This window comes from Mustela nigripes, chromosome 11 (assembly GCF_022355385.1).
Source record: "Mustela nigripes isolate SB6536 chromosome 11, MUSNIG.SB6536, whole genome shotgun sequence".
In the NCBI taxonomy this organism is placed as follows: domain Eukaryota; kingdom Metazoa; phylum Chordata; class Mammalia; order Carnivora; family Mustelidae; genus Mustela; species Mustela nigripes.
The window spans coordinates 21,312,578-21,323,956 of record NC_081567.1 but is presented as its reverse complement, the minus strand read 5'-3'; the positions used below and the strand labels follow the sequence as shown (position 1 = coordinate 21,323,956).

General features: G+C 43.0%; 1 protein-coding gene across 4 annotated transcripts in view; it reads left to right on the top strand.

Annotated features, from left to right (window-relative positions):
• The first annotated feature begins 130 nt into the window (after positions 1-130).
• PALB2 (partner and localizer of BRCA2) overlaps positions 131-11,379 on the top strand; it is a 26,621-nt gene continuing 15,372 nt past the window's right edge. For 2 of the 4 annotated variants that reach the window (XM_059415133.1, XM_059415132.1), the window contains exons 1-5: positions 131-266; positions 2,091-2,150; positions 2,288-2,390; positions 5,635-7,122; positions 10,217-11,019. In XM_059415133.1, coding sequence (XP_059271116.1) covers positions 219-266; positions 2,091-2,150; positions 2,288-2,390; positions 5,635-7,122; positions 10,217-11,019 — 2,502 coding nt within the window. In that variant the 5' untranslated portion in view covers positions 131-218. The remainder of the gene's footprint in view (positions 267-2,090; positions 2,151-2,287; positions 2,391-5,634; positions 7,123-10,216; positions 11,020-11,379) is intronic. The other 2 variants (XM_059415134.1, XM_059415135.1) reach the window with 2 other exon arrangements.

Below are 11,379 nucleotides of genomic sequence, written 5' to 3'. Positions count from 1 at the left end.
CCGTCTCCGGTTGCGCGTGCGCAGGTCGAGCGGTGGCTGTAATTGGCTGGGGGAGACGGCGCGCGGTTCCTGCATGGGCAACCTGGTGGCGCGCCGCGGGTATCCCGGGTGCCCGGTTTCCTTCCGCGGCGCCTGCGGGGCCCAGAGCCAGCTGGGGCCCTCGTGTCCGCAGGCCCAGGGCCGGCGACGGCTGCTCCTTCCGTTCGGCTCCCAGCCCGATGGAAGAGCCTCCCGGGAAGCCACTCAGCTGTGAGGAGAAGGAAAAGGTGTCCTGGGTGTGCGGGAAGGGCTGACTCGGAACTGACTCCTTGCCCAAGATTTTAGGCGTGTCTTTGTTTCCTCGACCGTCCAGGGGTGGCCGTGACCTCTGACCTACGACCTTGAACAAATTTTGAAGAACTAAGTCCCTTTTGACATCCTCCCCACCCCCACACACTCTCAATCTTGGCTTTTCCCACCCATTCCCTTAAGAATTCTCTGAACAGCCTGATGCTTCAGACCTTTTCGCGCGTGTATGGACGGAGGTGGGATGTTTGGAAGGATGTGGCTATATTCCCTAATCCACCCCCCCCCCAAAATAGTGTGGTGTTTTTGGTCCACGAATGGTATAAGCCGAATGGTTCTGCAACTTCCGTTTTACTTCTCCAGGTTTCATCCATGTTAATGTTAACCTACCTTACTTTTTTTTTTTTTAAGATTTTATTTATTTGACAGAGAGAGATCACAAGTAGGCAGAGAAGCAGGCAGAGAGAGAGAGGGAAGCAGGCTCCCTGCTGAGCAGAGAGCCCAATGCGGGGCTTGATCCCAGAATCCTGAGATCATGACCTGAGCCGAAGGCAGCGGCTTAACCCACGGAGCCACCCAGGCGCCCCTACCTTACTTTTTGAAGTTCTTCATAGTGTTATGTATTATGAAAGTGCCATCTTTTCGTTCGACATTACTCTGCTGAGCGACTTTTAGGTTGTTTCCAGCTTTTGCTTCTACAGCAGTGCTGCTCTGACCAATCCTTACCCATGCCACTCTGTGCTCCTGCTGATGATGTTAGCCTGAACGTATCTCTCTGCTCGCTGTTCCAGGCACTGTGCTAGATTCTTCATTCACATTAGTTCATCAGTCCTCTTATCCCAGCCTGCCTTCCAGTGGAGGGTGAGATAGATCATTTACAAGTCAAGAAGATAGTTCTTAAACGTTGATAAGGTTGGTGGTAAAGAGGACCCTGTGGGAAGCAAACTAGCTTAGAGATGAAGAATATAGATTCTAGAATCCAACTACCTGGGTTTTGATCATGCCATTTATAACTGTGTGATCTTGGACAAACTGCTTTTCCTCTGATCTTCCCAAAGCTACCTCCTTCCTCCTTTAGGTCCGGGCTTCAATGGTAGTCCTCAGAAATTCCTCTCTGGCCACGCTACCTAAAGTAGCTCAGGCACTCTCATATCTCCCTGTTGATCTGGGTGTAGAGTGCCATGTGATATCCTTTAGTCTGTGTATTCATTTTCTTATTAATTATCTGTATCCCTCACTTGTTAAGCTTGACGACCCTAGTTCTAGCATCCGAGACCATAACTGAGAGTGGTTATCAGTTTTGTTCCAGGTACTACAGATACCAGGACCATTAACTGACAAGAGATTCATCTGTTGGATGAATGTCTGAGGATGACAGCTCCTGCCACCGTCAGGGATCTCACAGTGAGATGGAAGGAATCAGAAGTAAACAGACAGCAGAGTATATAATAAGTATTGTGATAAAGGAAGCACAGCAGAGAGGTGGAGTGTCCCCCCTGGATTTCAGGAAGGACCTAGAATAAAAATCGAAGTTGAGGCTTGGGGAATCAGTAAGACTTAGCAAAATGATTTGGGGAGGAAATGCTCCACATGGTAGGAAGTGTTTAGGTCAAGGTGCTTAGGTGTTAGAGAGCTTGGTGCTTTGTGAAAACTAAAAGTAGTGTGGGACCTGCTACTTCCTCCTCTGTCTGTTGCTGAGGGACCTGCTAAGCACTGCTTACTCGGGTCTGATAGGCACTGTATCCCTTCTCTCTGACTCTGCCTTTCTACCTGCTCAGTATTGTTTGCTGTTTTTCTTCTTCCAGTTGAAGGAAAAATTAGCATTCTTGAAAAGGGAATACAGCAAGACACTGGCCCGCCTTCAGGTGAGTGAATCTTAACTCTCTCAAACTGAGATATTGTAGGATGAACTATATACAAATAATTCTTCGTAATAATAAAGCTTTAAAAAAATACTTATTTTTCTTAAATTTGTTCCTTGAGCTGCTTTTGTTTCCTCTAGCGTGCCCAAAAAGCTGAGAAGGTTAAGAATTCTGTAAAGAAAACAGTGGAAGAACATGATTGCTTGCTCCAGCAGGAAATTTCACCACAGCCGAACCACTCAGGTAAAGCTAGCCTATTTGCTTATGCTTGCTATATTAAAGTGTATATATAATTCAGTGATTCATTGTATATGCACAGGATTGTGCAACCGTTATTATCATCTAATTCCAGAACATTTTCACCACCCCGAAAAGAAGCCCTGTATCCATCTTACTGCCAGCCCCTGGCAACCCCTAATCTACTTTCTGCCTCTGTGGCTTTACCTGTTCTGGACAATCCATATGAATGGAGCCATGTAATATGTGATCTTTTGTAATCGACTTCTTTCACTTAGCATCATGTTTTCAACAGTCATACCTCTGTACTTACATCCAAGCATGCATTAGTACTTCACTTCTTTGTGCAGCTGAATACCATTCCATTGGATAGATGTGCCACAATTTATATATCCATTCATCAGTGGATGGACATTTGGGTTGTTTCTACTTTTTAGTTATTACGAGTTTTGGCCATTATGCTGCTATGAACATTCACATGTAAGTGTTTGTGGGGACATATGTTTTCGGTCCTTTTGGGTTTATCACTAGGAGCAGAATTGCTGGGTCATATGGTGATTCTCTGTTTAACTTTTTGAGAATCTGCCAAACTGTTTTCTGCCATGTCAGTACCATTTTACATTCTTACCACGATGAGCAAGGGTTTCAGTCTCTGCACATCCTCATCCATACTCAGCATTTTCCATTTTTAAAATTACAACCATCCTAGTGGATGTGATGTGGTCTCTAATTATGGCTTGGATTTGCATTTCCTAGTGACTAATGCTGAGCATGTTATCATGTGCTGTTGGCCATTTTTATATCGTCTTCAGAGAAATACCTAGTCCTTTGTCAATATTTTAATTCGGTTATTTGCCTTTTTGTTGTTGAGTTGTAAGTGTTCTTAATGCATTCTAGCTATTAGGTCCTTATCAGATACACACTTTGTAAATATTTTTCCCGTTCTGCAAGCAATGACCTATTCTTTTGGTCGAATTGTTTATTTGGTTGTTCTTTCCCCTCTCAGCGTTTAGAAAAAAAAAATTAAGCATTTGTATATGTACAAAGAAAAAAATCTGGCCAGAAGAATTCTTAAAAACAATAGTCATGGGCACCTGGGTGGCTCAATCAGTTAGGTATCTGCCTTCGACTTGGGACGTGATCCCGGAGTCCTGGGATTGAGCCCGCCATCGGGCTCCCTGCTCAGCAGGGGAATCTGCTTCTCCCCCTCCCCCTGCTCATGCTCTCTCTCATTCACTCTTTCTCTTTCAAATGAATAAATAAAATCTTTTAAAAACCAACAACAACAATGGTCATTATTCATGTTAATAGGTATTTATAATCATAAAATTGAAGGCTATTGAAGTTATTAAAGTTACTTATTAAAGTTATTAAAGTTACTTGAACAGAAAAAAAAGACATGAAATAAATTAGGTGAGATGGTGGGGGAAATGGGAAGGTGTTGTTCAAAGGGTGTATAGTTTCAGTTATGCAAAATGAATAAACTTTCATATACAGCATGGAACCAGCAGTTAATATTACTGTATCATATACTTGAAATTTGCTAGAAGAATTGATCTTAAGTGTTCCTACCACACACACACACACAATCATAACTATGTGAAATGATGGATATATATTTTTTTAAGATTTTATTTATTTGTCAGAGAGAGAGAGAAAATGGCAGGCATAGGGAGAAATGGGCTCCCTGCCAAGCAAGGAGCCCAATATGGGACTCAGTCCCAGCACACTGGGATCATTACCTGAGCCCAAGGCAGATGCTCAACTGACTAAGCCACCCAGGCATTCCTGGAAATACTTTTTTAAGATATATTTATTTGAGAGAGAGAGAGAATGTGGGGAGAAGGGGCAGAGAGAGAGAGAAAATCCTAGTCCGACTCCCACTGAGCCTGACAGAGGGCTTGATCCCATGCCCCGAGATCATGACCTGAGCCAAAATCAATCGTTAGATGCTTAACTGACTGAGCCACCCAGAAATGATGGATTTTTTTTTTTTTAAAGATTTTATTTATTTATTTGACAGAGAGAAATCACAAGTAGTCGGAGAGGCAGGCAGAGAGAGAGAGAGAAGCAGGCTCCCTGCTGAGCAGAGAGCCCGATGCGGGACTCCATCCCAGGAACCTGAGATCATGACCTGAGCCGAAGGCAGCGGCTTAACCCACTGAGCCACCCAGGCGCCCGAAATGATGGATATTTTAATTAGCTTGATTGTGGTAATGTTTCACAACATATACCTATATGAAAACATCTCAGTGTGTACCTTAAGTACATACAGTTTTATTTGCCAATTGTACCTCAGTAAAGCTGGAGAAAAAAAACTAAAGAATTAAAAAAAACAATCTTCCCTTTTGTATTTAAAATAAAATATCTCTGCAAAAAAAAAAAACTAAAGATGGGCGCCTGGGTGGCTAAGTGGGTTAAGCCGCTGCCTTCGGCTCAGGTCATGGTCTCAGAGTCCTGGGATCGAGTCCCGCGTCGGGCTCTCTGCTCAGCAGAGAGCCTGCTTCCCTCTCTCTCTCTCTGCCTGCTCTCCATCTACTTGTGATTTCTCTCTGTCAAATAAATAAATAAAATCTTTAAAAAAACAAAAACAAAAAAAAACTAAAGAAAGATGACTGCAATATAGATTATCTTTTAATTTAAAACCATATTTTCCAGCACAATTCTGTTTGTTTACATTTCCTTAAAATTACTAGTGTATTAGAATATTAAAATTTGAACTTTGAGCTGCCTGAATGAAATTCCATTGACTCTTTCTTAAATAACGTAGTACTTTTTTTTTTTTTAAGATTTTATTTATTTATTTGACAGAGATCACAAGCAGGCAGAGAGGCAGGCAGAGAGAGAGGAGGAAGCAGGCTCCCCACTGACCAGAAAGCCCAATGTGGGGCTCGATCCCAGGACCCTGGGATCATGACCTGAGTAGCAGGCAGAGGCTTTAACCCACTGAGCCACCCAGGTGCCCCTTTTTTAAAGATTTTATTTGTTTATTTGAGAGAGGGAGAGTGAGAGAGAGAGCATGAGAGGGGAGAAGGTCAGAGAGAGAAGCAGACTCTCCATGGAGCTGGGAGCTGGATCCGGGACTTGATCCTGGACCATGACCTGTGCCAAGGGCAGTGGCTTAACCAACTGAGCCACCCAGGTGCCTCGTAAATGTAGTATTTTTATATAATATTTTAAAATAAATAATGGAATTTTTTGGGCTTCATTTAAAAGGAAATTATTAATTCTAGAAATTTTTTTTTCTCAGAACATAAAAATAAAATATCTCCTTATGACACGTTACAAATCAACACCCATCTGGATGAAGAAACTGGAGAAAAGACACCTATCACACTTGACGTTGAACCTGAGTCCTTCAACCCTGGACATGGCCCTGTGGAGGAACTACATATACAAAGAACAGGTGATATCCAGGAACATTTTCCCTACCAGGTCAGTGGCTCTGGTGCTGAGAAAAGGCAGAGTAAGCTGCCAGGGAGAAGAAAAAAGCAGCAGAAGAGAACATATACTGCACAGGCAAGAGAATCTTTCTTTGACGCGGATTCATTCCTACTCTCTGAGAAAAGACTAAAGAAACAGGAGGAAATCAATAGAGAAAATCCTAGGACACCTGTAAATGAAAGAACTTGTCCTTTAGGTTCTACGTCTGACATTCCTAGTTCTCGAGAACCAATGACAGAGACTAACATTAGGGGTATATTAAGTCCACCAACTGCCAAACCACAAAGAGGTGTCAGTGCTCTAATAGGAGGAAATAATTTCTCCAGGGTTCCTACGGTTGCTTCATTTACTCTGTCAAATAGCAGTAGTGGTCAGCACCTTGAACATAAGCCTCCTAAAGGTGACTGTGAACTCACTACTCACAATATAAAAAACATTAACCCTGCTTCACCTGTAAAGGTAGAGGCACAAGGCAGAAGCATGACGGTCTCTACAGATAACTCAGAGGTAAACAAAGCTGTAAGTGGAAGTGGCCAGCTGCCCAGAAGTCCTGAGTTAGAGGCAAATAATTCATACTCTGTAAAAGAACTCACTTATGATAACTTACCAGCAAATGAAAACCAAAATTTAAAAGGACAGAATCACACAGAGGAGTCTTTACCATCTCCCCATAACACTCTTGAAGGTAGAAATGAAAGTCTTCAGGAAAAGGAGGTTTTAAGTCAATCTACGAGTCTTAGCCCAGAAGTAATCTCCCCTGCTTCTGCAGAAGGTCAAACACATTCTTGTACAATGGTTGAAGGCCTTCTGTTTCCCGCAGAGTATTATGTTAGAACGACACGACGCATGTCAAACTGCCAGAGGAAAGTAGCGCTGCAGGCTGTCATTCAGAGTCATTTGGGTGTCAGAAAGAAAGGTTTTAAAAATAAAAGTACGGAGGAAACAAAAAATTTAAACCTTTGCAGTGAAGAAACTGACCAGAGTGAACTTAGGACATCTGGCATACGTACAAGACAACTAAGTTCAAGAAGACCTGAGAAGTGTCTCTTGTTAACGGAGGTCAACTCTCCCACTGGGCCTACTGAAGCTAACCTTCCCAGGAAGGCAGTTACCCAGCCATCTGGTAGAAGACACGGAGGAAAAAGAAAGACAGTCTCCCCACCTGTATTAGATCATCATCAACGACTTTTGCCAACTCCTGGCACAGCAGGTGTTCATAGATCCAAGGAAGAAGTCACCTTACATGAAGATCCGGATGAAAAAGCAATTCATCATGGTAAGAAGAAAATTAAAGGTAAATCAAGGTCTGGTTGATGATGGTAACCAATACATAATACTTACTATGCTCTTGATAGGTTTTTTTCGGGTTGTTTTTTGTCTTTTTGTTTGTTTTTTTGTTTTAATTTATGTGAGAGACAATGCAGGGAGGAACAGAGGGAGAGAGACAAGCTGACTCCATGCTAAGTGTGGAGCCCAGGGCAGGGCTCAGTCTGATACCGTGACCTGAGCCAACACCAAGCCCGATGCTTAACTGAGCCACCCAGGTGCCCTGTGCCTGCTACTTTTTTTTTTTTTAAGATTTTATTTATTTATTTGAAGACAGAGATGACAGGTAGGCAGAGAGGCAGGCAGAGAGAAAGGAAGGGAAGCAGGCTCCGTGCTGAGCAGAGAGCCCGATGCAGGGCTTGACTCCACCCCGGATCATGACCTGAGCTGAAGGCAGAGCCCCTAACCCACTGAGCCACCTAGGCGCCCCTGCCTGCTACCTTCTAAATATTGTGCAGATACTAACTATGGAATCATCAGAGCAACCCTACATGAAGTAGAATCTATTTTTAGCTGCACTTTACGGACTTAAGAAACTGAAGCACAAGGATCCTAAAGTGATTAATTCATTCAAGCCAGGATTCAAACTTGGCTCTGTGGTACCAGAATTTGTGAATGTGGTTGAAACATTGACATTGAAAGGGAAAATATATTAGATATTTACCTAAAATTAGTATTTATTCGGGTACAACACAATTTATCCATAGAGAAAAGTTTTATAATCTATAGAGGAAGTGTTCAAAATGTATGTCAGAGTGTGAGTCCACTAACAAACTATCTTAAGAATGACCATGTGGGGGCACCTGGCTGGCTTAGTCCAGAGAGCACAAGACTCTTGATCTTGGAGTTGTGAGTTTGAGCCTTCCTTACATTGGGTGTAGAGATTACCTAAAAATAAAAATCTAAGAAAGGGTGGTGGGGGGATATAATTGTGTAGTAAAATGCAATACGTCTGAGCAACTTTTTTGGGTAACATATCTAATATAGCCTCTCTGCAATCTGTGGGACATGAGATTTTGGAGGATCGCAAGTGACAGTTTCAATACTTTTATTCATTTACTCTGGAGTTCTCATATTTGATAAAGCAGGCATAACAACTAGGTAATTCACTCTGGTTCTGTATTAGACAACAGCAAAACTTTCTTACTGTTAAGGGCCAAATAGTAAATATTGTCTTTGTGCTCCATCATAGCTAGTCAAGTATAGTGGGAAGGTAGCCACAGACAAATATGAATGTGTTCCAATAAAACTTTATTTACAAAACCAGGCAGCTGACTGCTCTATAGCATTTGGACAATAATTAATTTTTAATCAATTACAAGACCATAATCATTTTGGCTTTTTTTATTGTAATCTTTAAGCCAACAAGAATATAAAGTAATCAGAAAGTAGGACATTCTAATAATAAACTAGAAACATTTTTTATGTACTTTGAAATAATCTGCGGTGGTTTTAGTAACCTGCTGCTATATTAAACACTTTTTTTTCTTGAGGTAACTAACCTTCACATTACATAAAATTAGCCATTTTGAATGAAGTTAATAATTCACTGGCATTTAGTATATTCACAGGGTTGTGCTACCAGGACCCTTACCTAGTTCCAAAGCATGTTCATCACTTCAGAAGGAAACCCCGTGCCCCTTAAGCACTTCCTCCCCTTTTCCTCTCCCTACCCCAAGCCCCTGGCAACCACCAATATGTATTCTATCTTATGGGTTCACATGTTTTGGCAGCTTTCCCTTAGCTGGTTTTTGAGATTCATCCGTGCTGCAGCGTGTACCCTTACCTCATTCTTTTTTTATGGCTGAATAATACCCACTATATCTATGTGGCACCGTTTATTCATTCATTAGTTGATGGATGCAGCTTTCCCCATCTTGGGCACAACTCCAGCTTCTGGCTCCCAGGCACGCTGTGACAGAGTGTCTGCAGAGGTGGTCAGGCAAACTTGCTCTATATTTTGAATGGTATAGAATGCCGGCTGCTTTAAGAGTAGTAAATTAGCCTGCTTGAAATTTACTACTTCAGTGAGACGAGCCAGCATTTTGTAGACTGTACTCTGGGAGCCTATTGGAATCATGTTTTATAGTTGGAATCATAGTGTTTTTTTTTGTTTGTTTTAAGATTTTATTTATTTATTTGACAGAGATCACAAGTAGGCAGAGAGGCAGGCAGAGAGAGGGGGCGGAAAGCAGGCTCCCCGACCCTGGGATCATGACCTGAGCCAAAGGTAGAGGCTTTAATCCATTGAGCCACCCAGGCACCCCAAGGAATCATAGTTTTTTTTGGTTTTTTTTGTTTTTTTAAATTTTATTTATTTATCAGAGGGAGAGAGGGGGAGAAAGCAAGCACAGGCAGACAGAATGGCAGGCAGAGGCAGAGGGAGAAGCAGGCTCCCTGCTGAGCAAGGAGCCCGATGTGGGACTCGATCCCAGGACGCTGGGATCATGACCTGAGCCGAAGGCAGCTGCTTAACCAACTGAGCCACCCAGGCATCCCGGAATCATAGTTTTTTAAAAGATTTTATTTATTTATTTGACAGAGAGAAATCACAAGTAGACGGAGAGGCAGGCAGAGAGAGAGAGGGAAACAGGCTCCCTGCTGAGCAGAGGAGCCCGATGCGGGACTCGATCCCAGGACCCTGAGATCATGACCTGAGCCGAAGGCAGCGGCTTAACCCACTGAGCCACCCAGGCACCCCGGAATCATAGTTTTTTAAGAGCAGAAGGGACTTTAGAGTTTCTTAGTCCAGTTCCCGTAGGAGACACCAGGGAAAATGAAGTGAACTGACTTGCCCAAAGTACCCGTGGGTCAGTGGCAGAGCTGGGACTAGACACAGGTCTTCCTTCACTAATGCAGTCAGCACTATACTGTTTTTTGGTACTGCGAAAGGAGAACTTCCAGGTAGTCACCAAGCTGTGGCCGGCTTTTGAACCATTCACGGAGGTTTCAAAGTCCCGGAGGGGAAGAGTAATGAACATTTTGTGCTGCCATGGTGTTTAGAAGCTCACACTCTGTTGGGTATTGGTATTTGTTGTTATTGTTGTTCCTTTCTATTTTAGGGAAGGACAATCGTTGTCCAAAAGAGGACTCCCTTTCTTCCAGAAATAATGCTTATCTAGCTTTGGATTCTGCTGCGTTCACGGTTTCATTTCAGGAGAATGAACTGCTAAGTTTAAAGGAACTGTCATCTTTTCTCAAAACCACAGATTTTCAGTTACCCGATGAAGTCTTTGGACCTCTTAAACTTGAAAAACTGAAGTCCTGTTCAGAAAAACCAGAAAAAGTTGAGCCTTTTGTATCAAACATGTATGGACAGAAACACCTTAAGGAGGGAAACTGTAGTGTTTTAGAAGAACTGAGTCCTAAACAAATCAATATTGAAATGGAGGACTTGGAAGAGGAAATTATTGTTCTCCCGGGAAAAGCACAAGCTAAAACGTCAGACCTAACAAGCCGGTCTCAGAAGAAGGGCCTTTCTTCATCTGTATTACTTTTTACACCTTTAAATACTGGTGCCCCCGAGGATAATAACAGGCCCACAGCAGAGATGTGCTCACCCACTTTCCCCATCTTAGGCACTACTCCAGCTTTTGGCTCCCAAGCACACTGTGAAAAAGTGTGTTCAGAGGTTGGGCCAACTTGCTCTAAACCCCAACTTCCTCACTTAAAAGACAGTGATTGGAAACAATGCGACGGTTGGGCTAGCCCATCAAAATCAGATGGCAGCCTGGTTGTGTCAGGTAGAGGACAGCCTTCCTGTGACTGTGATTCTGGTCCCCGGGCAACCCCTTTTCCCACCGGGTCAGTCACTCTCAAAGACAATCAACTGTGTGGAAATCCACACCCAGAGTCAAGGAAACAGGTATAGTCCGCTTCCCTGGTGAGATTTTCTATGGAGAAATGAAATATCTTAGTGAGTTTGGATAGCATGACTTTTTTTTTTTTTTAAGATTTTTATTTATTTATTTGACAGACAGAGATCACAAGTAGGCAGAGAGGCAGGCAGAGAGAGATGGAGAGGCAGACTCCCTGCTGAGCAGAGAGCCCGATGCGGGACTCGATCCTAGGACCCTGGGATCATGACCTGAGCCGAAGGCAGAGGCTTTAACCCACCAAGCCACCCAGGCACCCAGCATGTGACTGTCTTACACGTTGGCTTCTCAGTGTTTAAGAGTACCATAACATGTCTCTGATAGACTTAACTGTAACCATTAAGTTCAGT